General features: G+C 53.2%; 4 protein-coding genes across 4 annotated transcripts; 2 read left to right on the forward strand and 2 right to left on the reverse strand.

The window, feature by feature from the left end:
- Window positions 1–1,928: 1,928 nt before the first annotated feature.
- Window positions 1,929–5,871, reverse strand: JN550_013646 (uncharacterized protein; the record flags this gene model as incomplete). Its single annotated transcript, XM_049312256.1, has 4 exons — window positions 1,929–4,085; window positions 4,144–4,644; window positions 4,705–4,810; window positions 4,865–5,871. The coding sequence occupies 4 exons, from the start codon at window positions 5,869–5,871 to the stop codon at window positions 1,929–1,931; spliced, it is 3,771 nt and encodes a 1,256-aa protein (XP_049164371.1).
- An 816-nt stretch (window positions 5,872–6,687) lies between these two features.
- JN550_013647 (uncharacterized protein) lies at window positions 6,688–7,725 on the forward strand (the record flags this gene model as incomplete). Its single annotated transcript, XM_049312257.1, has 1 exon — window positions 6,688–7,725. One exon carries the CDS (start codon window positions 6,688–6,690, stop codon window positions 7,723–7,725), a length of 1,038 nt encoding a protein of 345 aa, XP_049164372.1.
- A 3,654-nt stretch (window positions 7,726–11,379) lies between these two features.
- JN550_013648 (uncharacterized protein) lies at window positions 11,380–15,041 on the forward strand (the record flags this gene model as incomplete). The annotated part of the gene is made up of 2 exons (XM_049312259.1): window positions 11,380–11,534; window positions 12,026–15,041. 2 exons carry the CDS (start codon window positions 11,380–11,382, stop codon window positions 15,039–15,041), a joined length of 3,171 nt encoding a protein of 1,056 aa, XP_049164373.1.
- A 451-nt stretch (window positions 15,042–15,492) lies between these two features.
- Window positions 15,493–16,716, reverse strand: JN550_013649 (uncharacterized protein; the record flags this gene model as incomplete). The annotated part of the gene is made up of 2 exons (XM_049312260.1): window positions 15,493–16,436; window positions 16,503–16,716. The coding sequence occupies 2 exons, from the start codon at window positions 16,714–16,716 to the stop codon at window positions 15,493–15,495; spliced, it is 1,158 nt and encodes a 385-aa protein (XP_049164374.1).
- Window positions 16,717–16,738: the final 22 nt, after the last annotated feature.

Consider the following 16,738-nt stretch of genomic DNA (forward strand, 5'->3'; position numbering starts at 1 on the left):
GGGGGGGGGGGGGGGGGGGGGGGGGGGGGGGGGGTCTCCCGCTATGGGAAGGCCGCTAACTCTGCCCAGGTGGTCCATCAAGTTACGGCTGGGCTGGCTGGCTGGTTGGCTGGTAGCCGCTAACTTGCCGTTCTGGGGAGGGTGCGGAAGCCGAGCCGAGCCAGGATCTGCAATCAGTTTGACGCTGGAAGGCTACCATACCGGTATTAGCAGGCTGAAGAGGAAATCTAGTGGCGTGCGCTTATTCTAGCCGACTCAAATACACACAGTATTCAAGCTTTGGGAGATCGTTCCAACAAGTTAGCGCCCTTGTGTTCATCTTCGATTGATCAAGAGGCCATCCATGTTCGCGGTGTGGCACACAACATTGTTATGGACCCGATTCATACCTATGCAGGTGAGCCAGACACTTGATACTTCAAGGGGTGGACGGAACCGGGAGGAGAAGCCTAACTAATGAAAGTCCCAAGTATATTAAGGAAAAGAATTGATGCCAAGTCCAAGCCCCAATCCGATGAACGGCACCCTAAGGAAGCTCAAAAACAATCTGCAACAACTGTATCCATGATTCCAACTCGACTGCCGGCACTGATCTCAATGCCGGCCGCATCCCTCGGTGTAAATACTCCTTCTCATAACCACCACCATCATGACCACCCCGTGGGTGCCCTGAGAAATTGCTCTATGATCAACGAACGAGCAGGTCACTGCTCGATACTTGTGTGCAGAAGCGCAACCTTGGTTGATGTACTGTCGCTGGGACGAACCGCGAGCCAGCTCGGGCTGGATGGGCGCCGCTGTTTGATGGAATATCGAGCCGCTGTAACCTACCCAGGATTAGTGGAACTGGTGGGGGTCGACATAAGAGCCAATTACCTCCAGTCAACGAGCAGAACTTCTGGAGTTGGAGCTGTTTCTCGAGAACGGCGACTTGGGAAATGTATCTGGCCCGCATGGTCTTATAGCGAGTTCCTGCAGCGGCAATGCCGGAACATCGGCTTGCTGTCCTAACGCGGTGCCCATTGCGGGAACGTCGCGACTGGGAGCGGTGAGATGGTAACGTAGAGACGTGGCGACGATGCTGGGGTGCGTTCCGGCGCACCTGTTGGCTATGACTCGAGGTTTGGCGGTTAAAGTCTTGGAGGTGGAGCTGGGATGCAAACACAGAACGAGTCTGGACGACACTCAAAGGTGGCAAGGAGGCTCCGCTAGCCCAGATGGTCGTGTCCACAGTGGCATGGGCAACAACAGAGCATTTGACTGCTACGAAAGAGCCGTATAGAGAACTGGCGTTCATAATGTAGGTTGCGGTGATTTAGTGGTCTTCGGTGCAGAGTGTCAGTGGTTGGCGAGAATGCACATTTGGGGTTCATTTACATCAACTTTATATAGATAGGTAGTTTCTACGAATCTGGCGACTGTCCGAGATCTAAGAATCACCATCTTGGAAACCAGGAAACAGAAAGCAGATGTAGGTAAAACGCTTTAGAAGAAACAGTGAACAGAAAACTGAAATTGAACCTCAAAAATGTGCTAAATTCGGTTTCCATGTCCTAAGAATATTGGCTACCGCTGACGCTGCAATTGTTGTTTTAGCTGGCCCGCTACTTTGGCCATTAGCCAACCAAATAGCTGGGCTCAGATGGCCATCGGCGCCAACAGGACACCACTAACTCAATCTCGGAAAAGGGCACTCTAAAAATACCGACTACGGATTTCCACATGTCGCCCATGTTTCGAAGGGGGTTATGACAGTTCCCTTGGTCAAGAACCAAAAACAAGATACTTGTTGCGCAAGAGTATTCCACCCACGCGCATCATCAACCAGATCCAAAGGCGGGCCTTCCAGAGTTATCTTTACGCAGTACGTAGAAGCTTGTTACACTACTCTTCAAATATGACCGCTTATGGCGAGTCTGTCTTCTTTGCTATTGAACACCATCATCCGAGGAATCATCCGTGACTACGACTGGCGGATCTCTGAAACCGCCAAATTTTGGTGGCCCGTTTCCACTTGCAGCAGCATTTATTTGCTCCAGTTGTTGCTGTTGCATAGCAAACTGGCTGTCGGCGGTGGTGATTCTCGGCCCGGCATAAGGGTCGCTGTATAGGACAGAATACGTCGCGGGCGCTGCGGTAATTGGTCTACCCATCATATCAACCCTTCCTTGCAAGTCCGGTCCAGCGGCCCTATTGAACTGGTTTGCAGCCTGTGGGCCAGGGATGGTGGATTGGGGAACCACGCCATGGAGCTGAGCCTGAATGTTGGTGGTAGCTGGTAGAAAGCTGGAGAACTTCGGATTGGCCAAACCTAAGCCGGTTCTACTCTGATCAGTCGTCCCACCCCATGAGGATTTGGAAATACGGCCAGACAATGTCGACGATACTGCGTCACGTAGAGGCGGCCTCCGCCGGCCCGAACTGTTGTTGAGCCAAGGTAGATGCCTATTGATCTCGTTCATCATGTCGACACGTGCATCTCCGCTGGACGGCACAGAAGCCTGCCCTGATTGATTGGTATCCTGCGGCGGTAGTGAAGATATCGGATTCCCACTAGACAAAATTTGCACTGCAGCATCGTCTAAGCTCGGGATCTGGAAGTCGGCGACCGAAGGCGTGCCGTCAGGGAACAAGGTTTCGATCGAATTCTGCTTGAAGATGCTGACTCTCCTATCAAACTCCATCAACGCGTCTCTTATACGATGGTCGACAAGCATGGCCTCTCGTTGGGCTAGTTTCCGTATCTTGTCGAGTTTCGTCCTCGCGAACGATGAAGGTACCAGCGTGTTCCTATCACGCAACCCCTGGACATCCTCGGTGCTCAGTTGGTCGTGGAAATCAGCTTGCACCTGCTTCAGCATCTCAATTGCGGTGTCTCGGATGAGCTCGAACCGTTGTCGCCACTCCTGCCAGCTGCCGCTGTTAATATTCCCCGAGCTCGGAAGATTGACGCCACTGTCCAGGACAGTGAGGACTTCATCGGCTGCCTCTCTGTCGGCATTGAGGAATCCCAGAATCCACGTCAGCGGTTCCCGGTTCCTCCCACGCCCTTGGTACAGAAAGCGCCGCCCGTTCCTGTTGACACTGAAGTACTCGTACGCATACAACAGTTGCTTCTCGACATCACTCCTGAGTAACGTGTAAATTTCCACCACATGCCTGATGATTATGCCGCCATCTGCCTTCCAGTATATCTGGAAAAACCGTTCTATTCGTTTGCACCAATCTGCGGTTGACTCACTGCCTCGATTCACCGCCCCATCGTTTGGATACTGGTCATACCACCAAGCTTGCGTCGTGGCCTCTTCTCTCTGCAAGAAACATTTCAGGATGCTTCCCGCCACTCTTAAATCCACATTGAAGTGTTCCAGTGCTCGGGGAATCGGGAATACTGCCTCGTCGCTATGTTCCTTCCACATTTCCATTTGCGAATTCCACCGCGACGATATCATCGAATAGTCTCGGATCTCCCATAAGCTATACATGCAATACTTCGCAAGTATGTCCAAGCCGTTCTCGCCCAATAGTCCCCAAACAGTCCTAAAAAAGTTCATGTTTCCCCTGCCGACTATCGTCACGAAAGCTTCTCGGTTCCAATGTGCGTTGCTCTTCAAAGTGAACAAAGATCTATCAGGGGGAAGAAGCTTGTACGCAACTGGGCCCCATTTCGGGAGGTCGTTTTCCCAGAATGTCGTTTGAAAGAACCGGTGAAACCAGTCGATTGGTACAGGCTGTTGGAAAACATCCGCTGTCTTGATCGTGTCCAGCAGCACTAGATTATCCACAGCGGATGGAGATCTTGATCCCATCAATGCAAACGGGACGTAGGTGATCATTTTGGAAAGCAATACATTGTCAACCAAGGATCCAAAAAATTGGCCGAAGTGGTCCATTTCGAAGGCGAAACCGGTCTCGGTCCAGAGGTCATCCTGGAAAAACGGTTCGCCGCTACCGAAATTCATGTCGACCATCTGTGTACCAACTTCTTCTAGTAACCTCGAGATTTCCTGGGGCTGACCAGGGGCGTGGATGGCCGAAAACCCTTCGGCGACGCATAACGCGGCGACCGCATATGACGTCGCATGCTGTCACATAATTTAGTGAGTAAGTTCATAGATTTGTCTCGAAGACCCAAATACAGACCATGATCTCGTGTAACAGCGTCGAAGCAACCGACCATGATGCTGCGAGCTTCTCACTGTTGCTATATTCTGGAACTAGCAGAGGCCACACTAGCTCAGCTGCAAGCCTGATCTCTATATCTTGGCTTTCGAAGCCGCCGGTTATTCCGTAAGTGAAAGCATCTTCTTTGTTATTTCCCCCATACAGATCCATGAAACCAGTACCGATAGTATAAGTCACAGCTCCATCCAAGACCTCTTCGACACGTTGGACAGAGTTGAATCCCAACTCGGTCAGACGCTGAACAGGCTCCCAGCATAGGTCAAGATTGATGTCGTCGACAGCCACCATTTTGACGAGATGGGTTGTTCTCGGATCCTCCCTGGTATCATAGCTGCTGTCAATTTTCTGTCGAGTGCGGAGGTCTTTCAGGGCTTCCCATACACGAGGACGCTGCCTGAGGATACGGCTAACAATTTGCAGGGCTGGCTGCAAAGCATCCCAAACTCGATCGTTATCGGCCTTGGAAATTAATCAGTCACTCCGCGGCGACATTTGTGGAAGCGCACCAAAAGGCCTTACTGCTTGCCACTCTTCACGAATTCCACCCATAGAGTAAACAAAGCGTGGGTTGTACCTGTCACCGCCCGTGTGATCGCAATTTACCCATAAATCCCTCCTTACTAAACTAAACTGCGTATTAGTACACTTCACCTGCTTTGGTTGAACAAGTTGTGCTCACGGATGCAGCGGCTCTGTCAAATCCAAGTCGCATGTTTCAGCATTCGACATGGTATGGACATTCTGCCGGATGAGTTCGTCTGTCGTCATATCATGAAAAAGTAGGCGCTGCCAGTCTTGATCATCCTGGATCATTTGGATGAGCCCTTTGCTGTATTCTCGTGCTTCATGGGTAAGCCCGGCTGCGACCATGTCGAACGGATGGGTTTGGACCACCGGATCCTGTACGATGTCCGCTATTCGGGGCATGCCTTTCACTCTCTTGTAATCTTCAAAGACATCCACGTCGACAGCGGCTCGTCCATTGATCTCAAGGGCGGGTTCAGAGTCAGGATCGATTGAAATATTTTGCCGCTTTGCAGTTTCGTCTCTCAACAAAACCTTTTCCGCCAGAGGCAGCTGGTCTAATTGAGCTTGCAAGATACCAGTCAGCTTCCGCGAAGTGGCATTAGCTGGGCTTAGCCGGCTCCGCCCGTCCCGGCGGTCCGGGTGCATACCCCAGCGTTTCGCATAATCGGTTGGGTTTCGCAGGATATCTTGAGGTAACAGTGCCGGACGAAGCCGTTGAGTCGCATCACGTCTCGGCCGCGCCCTCCATGTCCATTCCGGGAGCTTGAGCTCCCTGTCTATGTCAAATTCTGGGGAGGTCCAAGAGGGTACATAGACCATGTATTTCGATTCTGCTTTGCCGGGCCTCCTTGGCGTCCTTCTTGGTCCTTTTACGTGGTCGTGGCCCTTGCCACCCATGTTTATGGGGTCCTTATCATCGTCCCAAGCTGGGATACCCAAGTCCCGATTTTCTTCATAGAGCGCCGTGAGAAATGGTGCAAAATCATAATTGGACGAAGGGAAGTTGGGTTGTGAGATGGTCGCTCGGGCTCGCTCTGCTGGTGTTTGTGGTGGAGCCGGAGCTGTCGCCGAACCATCTTCCGAATCGCCGCCCAATACATTCTGTTGATCGATGAGATCTGATTGCAGCGGTCCAGGTGTTGGCGATTGACTTTCCATGTCAATTGTATTCTTGATATCAAAGCCAATCAGTTAGAGAAGTTACTGCCGGCCAGTTATCATGTTGCTCGGCAAAGTAGATAGCCCCCGTAAACAGTTTGATATAGGGTACTACAAGGACATGAGAGACGTGCGGTTGCAGAATTAGTTGCTTGCGGTCAACCAGTAAGCTCGTTGAATTACATTATCGCCGCCGTTTTCGGAATTTGAATGTGCATTGCAAAGACCTACCAAATCCTTTGTCCAGCTTCATTATGCCCCATGTTGCATGTTCCAGCTTCCTTTTCATCTCACAGCGGACTAGACAATACGTGAACCGAAATTAGTGTAATCATCGTTCACCAACGCTTTTCTTGTCATGAAGTCAATCAGGCCTGAGCAAGGAGTGTAAGCAGCTGAATCCTCGATGAGAAAAACTCGCAATTTATGCGGCAGCTGACAAAATCTGTATCAAGACACAGGCCATTTAAGTGTTATTCACGTACTGATCTGGTTCTAGCTGCATAAAGCACAAGTATTAGCCTGATATTCTTGTGTTGTGAGCGAAGCTTGATGGAACATTACGCTTATACTAGAGGTTGCTAAACAGTCAAGGATGGCAAGAATTTCTGTACAACGCCTCGTGTTACGAACCATATTTCTTGATAGCACGAACAAGTGCTTTGTAATGGCTTGATGATCTCAGATATAAAACAGATCTGCCTGGATGATCACTGCGCTCTGCGACACTGGCTTTCTCCGATTCATCGCCTGATTCTTTACATCCACCCAACTTCATTTGAACAACTCCTAAGGCTTGGAGGAATTCGAGTCACCATGTCGGCATTTACTCGCGATTATGCCACCGGTTCGGCGCCCATAGAACGTGCTACAGCGGATATACATTTCAAATTGGCGTCAGACGACCTTCCGCCAGCTGATGTAGCAGCTCTGGCACTAGTCAGCAGAACATTGAGGTCCAAGGTCCCGGAAAGAGAAAGAAAGGTTGGAGAAAGCTTCGACCAGAGGTCGACAGTTTTACCAGCGCTTGAGAGAGAAGTTGACCGATATCAGCGGGGTAACGGGGACCCAGACCGAGTGTACTGCCCATGGTGCAATATCCTGCATACTCCCCTCGAGAGCCTGCAGGGCCACAAGCCAATTGACATCCAACGGCATTGTAGTGGCATCGGGTATAAACCCTATAAGTTTAGTGAATTTTCCTTGGCATTCCACCCTGTGGTTCTGCGTGCGCTTGTTGCATACTTAGAGAAGCCTCGAGGCCTCACCCTACAAGCTCATATCAACCACTTGCAGTACTTGCTGACCGCCAGAACAGTCGCCAATGTTGCGAGAAAAGCCTATATTGGAACTTCTCATAGCGCGAGAGTCACCCAACGCGGGCTATTCATCCGAGAGCAACGTGTCCAGGTGTTGAACTTCCCGGAAGTGAATTATCGCATACCAATCTGCGACCACGCGTTTTTCGACCTTGAGCCCACTGCAAGGGGCGACGGGAACTTCCGGCTATTAGTTGATTCTACTAATAGTATGGGGGCGGGCTTGCGCAGTCACGGGAATGTATTCCTCCAGTCTGGCGACGTGAACACGTCGCATCCTTTCAATAGCATTCTTGGCTGTATTCACTGTCAGCGCGATTTCCGGATAGAGGGCGTCCCGGCGGCACAGCCAGAGCGAGTGACGGACCTCATACCTGGAGGACGGGGACCATTCGCGGCGATCGTGTTGACAACGTGGATGTATCTTGGGACAGGTGAGAGTGCTTCGGCAATTTACAACCTCTTGACCAATCCTGTGAGTAGCACGCAAGCATTCAATGTTGGAATGATTGCGCAGGCCTACGATGGACACTAGAGCACCGCGCTATTGTAATTGAATTCTGCGTAGTGGTTGAGGATTACTGGGACCTTCGTAGGTAATGTTTTCGTAATAGGGGAAAGTAGTCCTCACTTCTTGTATCATATTCCCCAGGGCCTTAGGGGTTTTAAGGAGATAATATATCGTGAAATAGAGCCAAAGTGCCGGAGGCTCATATCCTGCAACTAGTCACTGGCCTGCCACTTGTTCGGGGTGGCGGGCTTCGTCACGGCCCTTGGGAAGTTCTCAATTCTCGGGAACTAATTGTTCAAAGAAATCTAGATGCAAATCAGAGCCTTTACGCCGTATGCGGATCTCCAATTGGTCCCGGCTGTGATCCCTTATGAGCGAATGGGGCCTCATGGTCGTGAATAGGATAGGATACTTCAGCAGCTCCAGGAGAGGAAAACGCCAAGATGCCTGGATTATTGCAAGAACTTTACTGAAACCGGCAAGCAGAGCGAGATACGGTGGAGTTTCACCGATCCAAGTATTAATCACCCAATAGTGGAATATGAATAGAAGGATGACCGTCTTTTAGAGCGTTCATCTCCCATTATAAGCCATATCGGCAGATATATTCACGCGCAGCCAGTTAGTCGAGGTGTGTAAACTCACACCAGCGGCACCCGAGCCTAGAGTCTTCATACGATCAACAAAGAGGTCGATGGGTCGATGCAGGGACGGCTCTTTGGCTCTGAGCGCCGAGCCTTTGAATGCCGGAGCTAATTGTCTGGCCACTTCGCGGTGTCGTACGGGATCCCATTCCCAGATCAGACCTCCATGCTTGTCGTTTTCGCGGTTGTCCATTTGGGTCTTTGCAAAAAGTTCTAGGTTTTTTGCTATGTGATCCATATAGATCTAGTCCATATTCCATATCAGTTGATATCATCTGAGTGCGACAAGGAGAAAAGATTCGTGTAATGCTTACCCGCAAAGGCCTCTGGGGTGACAGAAACCAGCTCATTTGGCGTGATCCGGACAACGTCACCTTGAGCAAACTGACTTGGTACGGCACGTAGAAGTGGCAGTAATATTCGCCTCACAGGGACGGCACATACCGTACTTAACCGAATAGCGTGAGACCTTGAGAACCGCCGTACTTCACTGTAATGAAAAGCAGCTGGATCGTATCTTCTGTATTCGGGTCGCCAAGGCGCAAAAGGAGACCGAGACCGAGACCGTACAAATAACGACCATGTTATTCAAAGAACACCTATGAAGAGCCATCCAACAACGCAAATAAATGGTATTGCTTGCTCGCTCGTAAGTGACTCATTGTTTCGTTTCAAGTACAAATCTTTGTCCGGATGTGGCGGGGGACTCGGATGATACTAATTGACTTGACTTATGTTCCATCGCAAGATTTCTATAGCGGAAGATCTGGCGAGCCGGCTTACAGGAACTCCGTAACGACAAGTTGGATCAGACATTGCAGAAAGAATGTGAATACACTATTGGAATAGCAACGCTGGGCTTGGTCCGAGAAGAGGGGAGTTGCGTTTATCAGCGCGACTACGGGTCGGGTTGTCTAGCTTAGGGGACACCCCGGATTCGGTAGACTACTAAGAGGTAACTAGGGAGGCTGAATCCGGGGGTGGGCGGGTGGAGATTTCGGGTTCTTCCAGGGGGGTTGCGCGGTTGATTGCACGTAGTAGGTATTCCAAGCAGCTCCTTTTGTTCCCATGGAGCACGTGTGGGATGACACAGGGCTGAGATAAGACGTTCACTACCCGACGTAAGCTGCATAACAGCAATTCGTAAATTTTGGGGTGGCATCAAAGGGAAGCGAAGCACGCGTCGGCCCACCGACACCCGTTGGAGACCCCAGAGTGTGTAAGGCAAATGAATTCCTCCTAGACTGAAAATGCATGCAGTGCCTAACATTAAGCTGTTGTCCTCCAAAGGAACTAGGGACCAAGTCGCGCCGAAGACACAGGCAGTGTAGGCGTTCGGGTATGCCGTGCAACCTGAAAGGATAGCCCATAACTACGTCGCTAGGGCGCGTTTATGACTTGAAGTGAAGTGAAGTGAAGTGGGCTGAGAGGCTGACTGACTTGGAATCTCTGTGGGTCGGCACGAATGTGAATTAAAAATAAACCCCTGTGTAACGAGGCCGGCTTCAGCTTTGGATTGCGACGCGGAGTTCTCATGGCCGACAGGGCCCTAGGCTGTCCCCCGGATTCAACGTGCACAGGAATGGGGGGCACTGCCCGTGGGTTCAGAGTGGCGATGCGAGGAGGGAATCCCTGAGAGTGGAGCAGCAGATTATTCTGGGCGTCCTGATAGCCCGCGACGGCATCCGCAAGAGGCAGGAACGCGGAAGTACAGCAGAAAGGACACCGATTGAATATCGCAACCCTAGCAGCGGGCAGAGGCAAAATACAAAAATGAATTTTTGCCATACCCATTTGAGAACCGTAAGGAGCTAGCGACGCAAAGCAAGAATGCCAGAGTGGCCCAGTGCTATGAAACACATTATTCGCTATCTCGAGACGCAGTGCTGCGAGGTCCATTGAGCAACAAGTGAAAGTTGCGGGCAGTCGCCCAAATCACCAACTTGCGCACGGAGCACCTAACCTAGGTACCTCATCCATATACGTATCTCTTTGACATGTAGCACTCTCGACAGGGTGCGTTGTAAACATCCTCGCTTTTTAAGAGTCGGTCGGATCAGGTAGCGCGGGTCGAGGACAGGTCCCCATAGCGGGAAGGGCTGGATGGCCAGCCCTGGCAAGCTTGGGGATGGGAAAAAGATGAAACTTGGAAGATGGATGCTAGACATAGACATGCAACCCGCACCGCAACGGCGGCCGCTAAAATGCTCACCGCCTTCGTGGACGTTGCCGAGACAGACCTGGCCCCCCAGCGCGATAAAGGATAAAGCGATAAGCATGAGTCGCCGCCGACGGCTGGGGGCCAATCAGCGGCTGACAATCGGGCACTTTGGGAGACGATTTGGTGGGATGTACCCCTGCCGCGCTGCTGAGGCGAGTCTGGTCCGTGCGCCCTAGGCTGGGAGAGGGGAGGAGTTGGGCGGTCCTCAGGCCAACGCAGGTGGGCTGTATCCCTGCAGCCAGTCGCCCAGTGGGCCCCCCGTGGTCCCCTAGTGGCCGTCAACTCTGACCTTTCCAGCCTGTTCCCCCTCCATCCCACCAAAAGTTCGGTTGTTGCCCCTCGCCCGAAAAAAAAAAATCAAAAAAGTTTTATTCTGGGCCGCTGGCAGCGATTCCTGAATAAAAAGTCTCTCACAGCCTCTCCGCCTGCCCACGTCCTTCTCTCCCTCCCCCATCTCCATTTCTCCCTCCCATTAATTTTCACTCTCCTCCTTCCTCAGTACAAGGAACTCTCTGGGCTCTCCACTCAGCAGGTTTCCTATACCACGAGGTTGTTCTCAGCAAGAGATAGCCGCCATAGAACAGATCTGACTCTCCATCAGCATCTGTGGGCTCATCCCTTCGCTTTTCCCCGGCACATCAGTCGCGCAGGATAAATCCGCCATAGACGTCCGGTGCGCTCTAGGGATTTTCTTCCTCTTCGCATAGACGACCGAATACGAGCGATTCCACACGGGTTTCCCGGTCGCCTCTCTACTCGACGTCTCACGACACCCATCCACACACCGACTTTCTCCGCGGAAAACCAGCCAACATGTCTGCCAAGGAGAACGCACAGTCCGTCAAGGTCCTCGATGACCTGATGAAGAAGCTCAGCGTCTCCAAGGAGGCTGCCGACATCAAGGAGACCACTGGAGCCCTCGCCAGCTTCATCAACGGTCGCATTGAGGACCAGGAGGCTCCCACCAAGTAAGCAGAATCCCAAAACCCGCCACCCATCCGCTATCACTGCACTTTGCCCCTCCCAGCACTGTGGCCAGTCGCAGACCCACTGTTGGGTTTTTTTTCCACACCCCTCATTTGTTTTTGGCCCAAATCATGCCCACCTCCCTCAAAGCGGCAAAGGCCAGTTTTGCCTGCCAACGGTCAGGCCGCTCAAACTCGCATGCTGGAGCTTGCAAGATTTGGCAGCTGCAGGGCTCGGCCTGGGGCGCACTGTGCCAGCTGCAAGCTTGGGGGTCGGATCCGGGGTTTGGGCTCCTGTGGCTAGAGCGGTTTTGCATTCGCTGGCCAAAACTTTTCGCGCCCCTCCTCTTGTGCGCAGCGGGACTTGCCGCCCTGCAACGAAGAAGACGCCCCATCCCTGCATCGACTCGTTTCCCTGCACATTTCCCGTCGCTCGCTTTCAAACCTTGCCCAAGAAAGTTGCCGATTTGCATGCTGACTTGACCTGCGAACAGGACTGTCGAGGCCCTGAAGAAGGAGCTGGCCAACAAGAAGGATGCCACCGCCAGAGAAAAGGCCTGCAGTGCCATCCAGGCCATTGCCCAGCACTCCGAGGTTGGCGCCAACGTCGAGCCCTACCTCGTCGTTCTGCTGCCCGCAACCTTGGCCGCTATCGGCGACAAGATCACTGGCGTCAAGAATGCTGCCATTGCCGCCACCACCGCCATCGTGGAGGCCATCACCCCCAACGCCGTCAAGGCCGTCCTCCCCCACATTGTCAACTCCATCCTCACGGCCCAGAAGTGGCCCGAGAAGATGGCTGCTCTCGACTGCATTGAGATCCTCGTCCGCGTTGCCCCCGCCCAGCTGGCCTACCGCGTTCCCGAGCTCATCCCCGTCGTTTCCGAGTCCATGTGGGACACCAAGAAGGAGGTCAAGGAGCGCGCCTACAAGACCATGGAGAAGATCTGCGAGTTGATCGTCAACAAGGATATCGAGCGCTTCATTCCCGAGCTGATCAAGTGTATTGCCAAGCCTGAGAACGTTCCCGAGACCGTTCACTTGCTCGGAGCCACCACCTTCGTCACCGAGGTTCAGGAGCCCACCCTGGCCCTCATGGTTCCTCTCTTGGATCGTGGTCTTGCTGAGCGAGACACCGCCATCAAGCGAAAGGCTGCCGTCATTGTCGACAACATGTGCAAGCTCGTTGACGACCCCAACATTGTCGCTCCTTTCTTGCCCAAGATGATGCCAGGTCTCCAGAAGAACTACGAGAACTTGGCTGACCCCGAGGCCCGTGAGAAGACCAAGCAGGCTCTCGACACCATCATCCGTGTCGGTGACGTCAAGAACGGCAAGATCCCCGAGGTCCGCCACGATGGTGACCTGGCCACCGTCCTTGCCCACGTCAAGGCTTCCATCCCCAGCAAGCACTCTGCTACCGCTGAGAAGCTCGCCCCTGTCCTCGAGTACGTTGCCGCAATTGGTGGCCAGCTCGTTGACGAGAAGGAGGTCGACATCACCACCTGGGCCCCTGCCGTCAAGCCCTTCCTGACTGTCATTGTTGGCGAGGCCGACGCTGAGTCCACTCTTGAGGCTCTGCGCAAGCGTGCTTCCCCCAGCCTGGCTGATGCCGGCGCTGAGGAGATTGACGATGACGAGGGTGAGGACCTCTGCAACTGCACCTTCTCCCTTGCCTACGGTGCCAAGATTCTTCTCAACCAGACCCACCTGCGTCTCAAGCGTGGCCGCCGTTACGGTCTCTGTGGTCCCAACGGTTCCGGAAAGTCTACCCTCATGCGTGCCATCAACAACGAGCAGGTCGAGGGTTTCCCCAAGCAGAGCGAGGTCAAGACTGTCTTCGTCGAGCACGACTTGGACTCTGCCGATACTGAGATGACCACCATTGACTGGACCATGATGAAGCTCGAGCAGGCCAAGGTCACTGTCTCCAACGAGGACGTCAGGAAGCGCCTCGATGAGTTTGGTTTCACCCCTGCCATGGTCAACGGTGAGATCAGCGCTCTGTCTGGTGGTTGGAAGATGAAGCTGGCTCTGTGCCGTGCTGTCTTTGAGGCCCCCGATATCCTGCTTCTCGACGAGCCCACTAACCACTTGGATGTGAAGAACGTCAAGTGGCTCGAGGACTACCTCATCAACTCTCCTTGCACTTCCATCATTGTCTCGCACGACAGCTCCTTCCTCGACAACGTTACCCAGTACATCATTCACTACGAGCGCTTCAAGCTCAAGCGCTACAAGGGTAACTTGAAGACCTTCGTCGAGAAGAACCCCTCGGCCAAGTCTTACTACGAGCTTGGCGAGTCTGAGATTGAGTTCAGCTTCCCCGAGCCCGGTTTCCTCGAGGGTGTCAAGACCAAGGCCAAGGCTATCCTGCGTGCCACCCGCATGAGCTTCCAGTACCCTGGTACCCCCAAGCCCCAGATCAGCGACATTACCTTCCAGTGCTCGCTCGGCTCCCGTATTGCCGTCATTGGCCCCAACGGTGCTGGCAAGTCTACTCTGATCAACGTCCTCACTGGTGAGCTTATCCCTACCCAGGGTGAGATCTACCAGCACGAGAACATCCGTATTGCCTACATCAAGCAGCACGCCTTCGCCCACATTGATAACCACTTGGACAAGACCCCCTCCGAGTACATCCAGTGGCGTTTCCAGACTGGTGAGGATCGTGAGACTATGGACCGTGCCAACAAGATCATCACTGAGGAGGATGAGAAGGCCATGGACAGGATCTTCAAGGTCGAGGGTACCCAGAGACGTGTCATTGGTATCAACAGCCGAAGAAAGTTCAAGAACAGCTACGAGTACGAGTGTTCGTTCGCCCTCGGCGAGAACGTCGGCATGAAGAACGAGCGCTGGGTGCCCATGATGTCTGCCGACAACGCCTGGTTGCCCCGTTCCGAGCTTCTGGCCTCTCACCAGAAGATGGTTGCTGATGTTGACATGAAGGAGGCCCTTGCCTCTGGTCAGTTCCGTCCTCTGGTCCGCAAGGAGATCGAGTCTCACTGCGCCAACTTCGGTCTGGATGCCGAGCTTGTTTCTCACTCGCGTATGCGTGGTCTGTCTGGTGGTCAGCGTGTCAAGGTTGTCCTGTCCGCTTGCTCGTGGCAGCGACCCCACTTGATCGTCCTCGACGAGCCTACCAACTATCTGGACCGTGACTCCCTGGGTGCTCTGTCCAAGGCTCTGAAGAAGTTCGAGGGTGGTGTCATCATCATCACTCACTCTGCTGAGTTCACTAAGGACTTGACTGAGGAAGTCTGGGCCGTCATGGACGGTAAGATGACTCCTTCCGGGCACAACTGGGTGCAAGGCCAGGGTGCCGGTCCTAGATTGGACAAGAAGGATGATGACGAGGAGGAGAAGTTCGATGCCATGGGCAACAAGATCGTCACCACCAAGAAGAAGGCTAAGCTTACTTCGTCGGAGGCCCGTAAGAAGAAGAAGGAGCGTATGGCACGCCGCAAGCGTGGTGAGGAGGTCTTCTCTGACGAGGATGACATCTAAACACATACCTCTTCTTCCCCATGTGCACATTTACGACTCACGTACGACTAATTCCTTATGAACCCGGTCACCCTTTCCCTTTGTTGTTTCCCTGATCAGAAGAAAAGTTCGGGTTGCATGGTTCGGGCATTTCTGTTTTTGAGCGCCAAAGGTTGAATAGCAACCACGGCCGGCGCATCCTCAATACGGGCCAAAGTTGGACAGGCTGCGTGTCTGGACTGGAGACCCAGACGATGACAGCTCATGTCTTTGACCGCGAGGATACCATTGATAGACCAGAGGCTGTTAATAGAATACAGTTTAGATGTTTCTACCAGAAAGCAACCTTGACATCGTGCTCTAGCTGTGACCCATGTTTCCTTCGCGTCTTGCACCCCCAAATTGTTCCTACTGCCGTGTAGTTTCCAGCCATAGCGCCGATTGAAGATGAAGCATAGTGTTGGACTGCTGCTCAGCGCCACACAAGCACCGGCTTGACGACCGACCCGTCGCCCATCCCTCTGATAGCGCCCGCGAAATCTTCAAAGTCAAAGAATTTTACCAACTTCTCTACGGGAAATTTCCCCTCCCGCCACCATCTGATCAGCTCCGGAATATACTGAGAAGTCCTGCTGTGACCCTGCACGGCGCCGTAATATTTCTTGCCACTAACCATGAAGCTTTGCATGTGCAGGTTCAGATATGCCTCTGGCATCCCTGTACCGACTTGGATGATCTGTGCCAGATATCGAGTGAATTGCACTGCTGCAGATACCAGCGGAGGGTGAGCTGATGTGTCAATCACAATGGTAGCGCCAAGACCTCCATCAGATGCCTCCTTGACTGCTGAGACCAACTCCTCAGTTGATTTATCGCTCGTGTCCACCACATCCGTGGCTCCGAGTTCCCGCGCTGTCTCTAGTCGTGAACTCAGACGGTCGAGCCCGATAATGCGCTTGCACCCAGCGTTCTTGGCTGCCATAACGGCCGCGAGTCCTACCCCGCCCAGTCCGATGATGGCGATGCTATCCTCGGGCCCAGCCTTGGCGACGTTGATGACAGTCCCGGCGCCGGTCTGCAGGCCGCACCCCAATGGTGCCAGCAGCCGCAGCTCCTCCCTGGACAGGGCTAGTGAGCTGACGTTGACGACGCACTTGGAGGAGACGATGGTGTGGCCTCCAAAGGAGGACTGGCCGAAGAAACGGCCGCCTATTGTTGGCGTGGACTCTGATGCGCCAGAGGCCGGTGAAAAGACAGGCTCTCCCATAAAGTTGATCTCAAAGAACTTGGTGCAGTGCGAGGGAGGTCCTGTCTGGCACACGTGGCACTCCCCGCAGTATGAGAACGACAGCAGCACGGCGTCGCCTTCCTGGACTGAAGTAACAGCGCTGCCTGCGGCTTTGACGTACCCGGACCCTAGGAGAATTGTTAGCGCCATACTTTTTGTACTGCTAGATTCTAGAATAGCCAGGGCGCACATACCTTCATGTCCCAAGACTCGCGGGTAGAAGACGGCGGGAACGCCCTTGTCATCTGGTGTGTTACCGCAGTGCAGGTCCGTATGGCATATGCCCGAGGCTATGATCTCAACGAGTACCTCATCCTCCTTCAGTTCTCGCAGTGTCACGGGCTCAATGGCCCATTTGCCCTCGGAGAAGGGGCCGCGCGAGACAATGGCCTTGGACGGGGTCGCCATGATGAGAGGTTGTCGACCGCTG

Source organism: Neoarthrinium moseri (assembly GCF_022829205.1).
Source record: "Neoarthrinium moseri strain CBS 164.80 chromosome Unknown scaffold127_Wmoseri_CBS_16480, whole genome shotgun sequence".
In the NCBI taxonomy this organism is placed as follows: Eukaryota; Fungi; Ascomycota; class Sordariomycetes; order Amphisphaeriales; family Apiosporaceae; genus Neoarthrinium; species Neoarthrinium moseri.